The sequence below is a fragment of the Lottia gigantea genome (assembly GCF_000327385.1).
Source record: "Lottia gigantea unplaced genomic scaffold LOTGIsca_32, whole genome shotgun sequence".
Classification (NCBI taxonomy): Eukaryota; Metazoa; Mollusca; class Gastropoda; family Lottiidae; genus Lottia; species Lottia gigantea.
Genome location: NW_008709073.1, coordinates 409,885 through 412,454, shown reverse-complemented (window position 1 = coordinate 412,454; position 2,570 = coordinate 409,885). Strand labels below are relative to the sequence as shown.

The window sequence follows — 2,570 nt, the reverse complement described above, 5'->3', positions numbered from 1 at the left end:
TTTCACGATAACGTAGCGCCCCCTGATCGCGCATGCGCACAAACACCCATGAGTGGCTAGCAACACAGATATAAACAAACGCACGTCAAAATGGTGAAAACGCTATGTTTACAAGTGTCATAACAGGTTTAATATTGAAGCTAAGTCCAGAGGCATAAGTTTTTTCCGTTTTCCGAAGAATAAAAGACAGCGCAATGCTTGGATCAAAGCCGTGAATAGAAAGGACTGGCTACCGAACAATAATGCTTGGATTTGCTCAGAACATTTTCTTGATGGCTGGCATGGTTATGAACCTACCGATGGTAATTATTCTCCTACCATTTTTGCTTACAAAGAGACGGAGAAGAACGTGTCGCAGGTTGCGAGAGAATCTAGGAATCTAGTTCGTGAAAAGTCACTGGTTAGTTTCTTTTTGTATTTTGAAGAAAAAAAAGTGTGAAAATAATCAAGACCAGGGTTTTGCTCCTGTAACCTCTAGGTATGGAAGAGTACGCTGACAACCTGCTTATCTCGATGCATATGTAATGTGTGTTTCTTCTATTCCAGGGAAGATGGCCACAGCAATGACCTATCTGAAGAATTTTGGATGCCCCTATAGGCTTTTTCACGATAACGTAGCGCCCCCTGCTCGCGCATGCGCACAAACACCTATGAGTGGCTAGCAACACGGATGTAAACAAACGCACTTCAAAATGGTGAAAACCTGCTGTGTTTACAAGTGTCATAACAGGTTTAATGTTGAAGCTAAGTCCAGAGGCATAAGTTTTTTCCGTTTTCCGAAGAATAAAAGACAGCGCAATGCTTGGATCAAAGCCGTGAATAGAAAGGACTGGCTACCGAACAATAATACTTGGATTTGCTCGGAACATTTTCTTGATGGCTGGCATGGTTATGAACCTACCGATGGTAATTATTCTCCTACCATTTTTGCTTACAAAGAGACGGGGAAGAACGTGTCGCAGGTTGCGAGAGAATCTAGACATCTAGTTCGTGAAAAGTCACTGGTTAGTTTCTTTTTGTATTTTGAAGAAAAAAAAGTGTGAAAATAATCAAGACAATCTCTGAATCTGTTAAAATCATCATCATTTACAATTATGATTAATGGCTTGTAGGCCCTAGCCTACTACATGTAGCCTATTGATTGATGTCTATTTATAATTTAAATGTAGATCTAGTACTATTAGGGGGGTTTCAACCCTTGGAAATATCAAATATGCATTATATGGCAACTATCATTTCCACTCACCACAGCAACCTGCCCATTTACAATTTTGATATGTTTCTGATATCTTACCTGATAGTCAATCTGTAATTAAATCCGAATATTTCCATATTGTGCATATTGACCTGCTTCGCATATATTTTCTATGAATTTTAATAAAATTTTTAGGAAACCTTACATGCAGAGAAATTAGTTAGACAACAGTACGAGATAAAACAACAGGTATCATTATTCCACCACTCATCCTACTGTATGGAGGTAGAAGAAAATCCTGGTAATGATGAGATGTGTGATTTAGATGTCATGGATTCAGATGTTGAACTTCCAAGTTTGAAGAAAACAGTTGGTAAATATATTTATTCAACTTTAAAACTTTATTTCACTGTTTTTTAAAATTATTAATGTTTGGTAAAAACTCAATTAAGTTGTGATGATAAGCCTGATTAAGCAGATATGTGGTGTAAAGATTTAAGTTGCTTGCACCCTCAATGTGTCCTGTATATATTTCAGGTACACAGTGTGATACTGGAGTGATAATAGAGGAGAACAACAGGTTAAAAGAAGAATTGAAAGCTGCAAGAATGGAACTGGAAAAAGAAAAGTGGAGTGTTTCAAAAATTGCTGACAATGATGGTCTTACAAAGTTTTATACAGGTCTTCCAACTTTTGGTATTTTTTTATGGCTTTTTACTTATCTTCAGGATAAATGTTCTAGGATGTCTTATTGGACAGGTGAAAGTAACATATCTAATGACCGAATACGTGTCCACACTACATTTTTAAAACACGACACCTCTGGTGTTACACCTAATTACGCCATGTTTGGAAGAGAGTTCAACACTCCGCTCGATCTTCAGTTTGGTCGTCCACCACAGACAGTAAAAGAGCAACATGTGTGGAATAAAACTTTAAGGGACAGGCTCATCTTTTGTCACCAATTTGTTCGTGACCAGATCCAGGTGGAGACTAAACGTCAGAAAAACTATTATGATCACAGGAATGGAAAAGACGATCTGAAGTCAGGTGATAAAGTGTGGCTTTTTACACCAACATTGACGCCCAGTATTCCCAACAAATTCGCGAAACGATGGAAAGGACCATTTGAAGTTGTGCGAAAGCTCAGTGACATAACGTATGAGATTGAAGATGGTACCTTCTAGACGTAAACAGGTGGTTCATGTAGATGGGTTAAGTATATACAACCAACGTGACGAAGAATCTGACAGTGATGCACCATGTGAACCGATAGACGACTTCCTTGACAGTGACGTCAATGTAGATGCCGATAGAGATGCGTCATGTGAACCGATAGATGACTCTCCTGACAGTGACTATTGTGATAGTAATG

At 38.4% G+C, this 2,570-nt stretch overlaps 1 protein-coding gene across 1 annotated transcript in view; it reads left to right on the top strand.

The window, feature by feature from the left end:
• Positions 1-692: 692 nt before the first annotated feature.
• The window catches only part of LOTGIDRAFT_162015 (hypothetical protein), a gene marked incomplete at both ends in the record, with an annotated part of 7,430 nt that continues 5,552 nt past the window's right edge, over positions 693-2,570 (top strand). The window contains 3 exons of the mRNA XM_009057953.1: positions 693-1,004; positions 1,391-1,568; positions 1,733-1,954. Of these exons, the coding sequence (XP_009056201.1) occupies positions 693-1,004; positions 1,391-1,568; positions 1,733-1,954 (712 nt within the window). The remainder of the gene's footprint in view (positions 1,005-1,390; positions 1,569-1,732; positions 1,955-2,570) is intronic.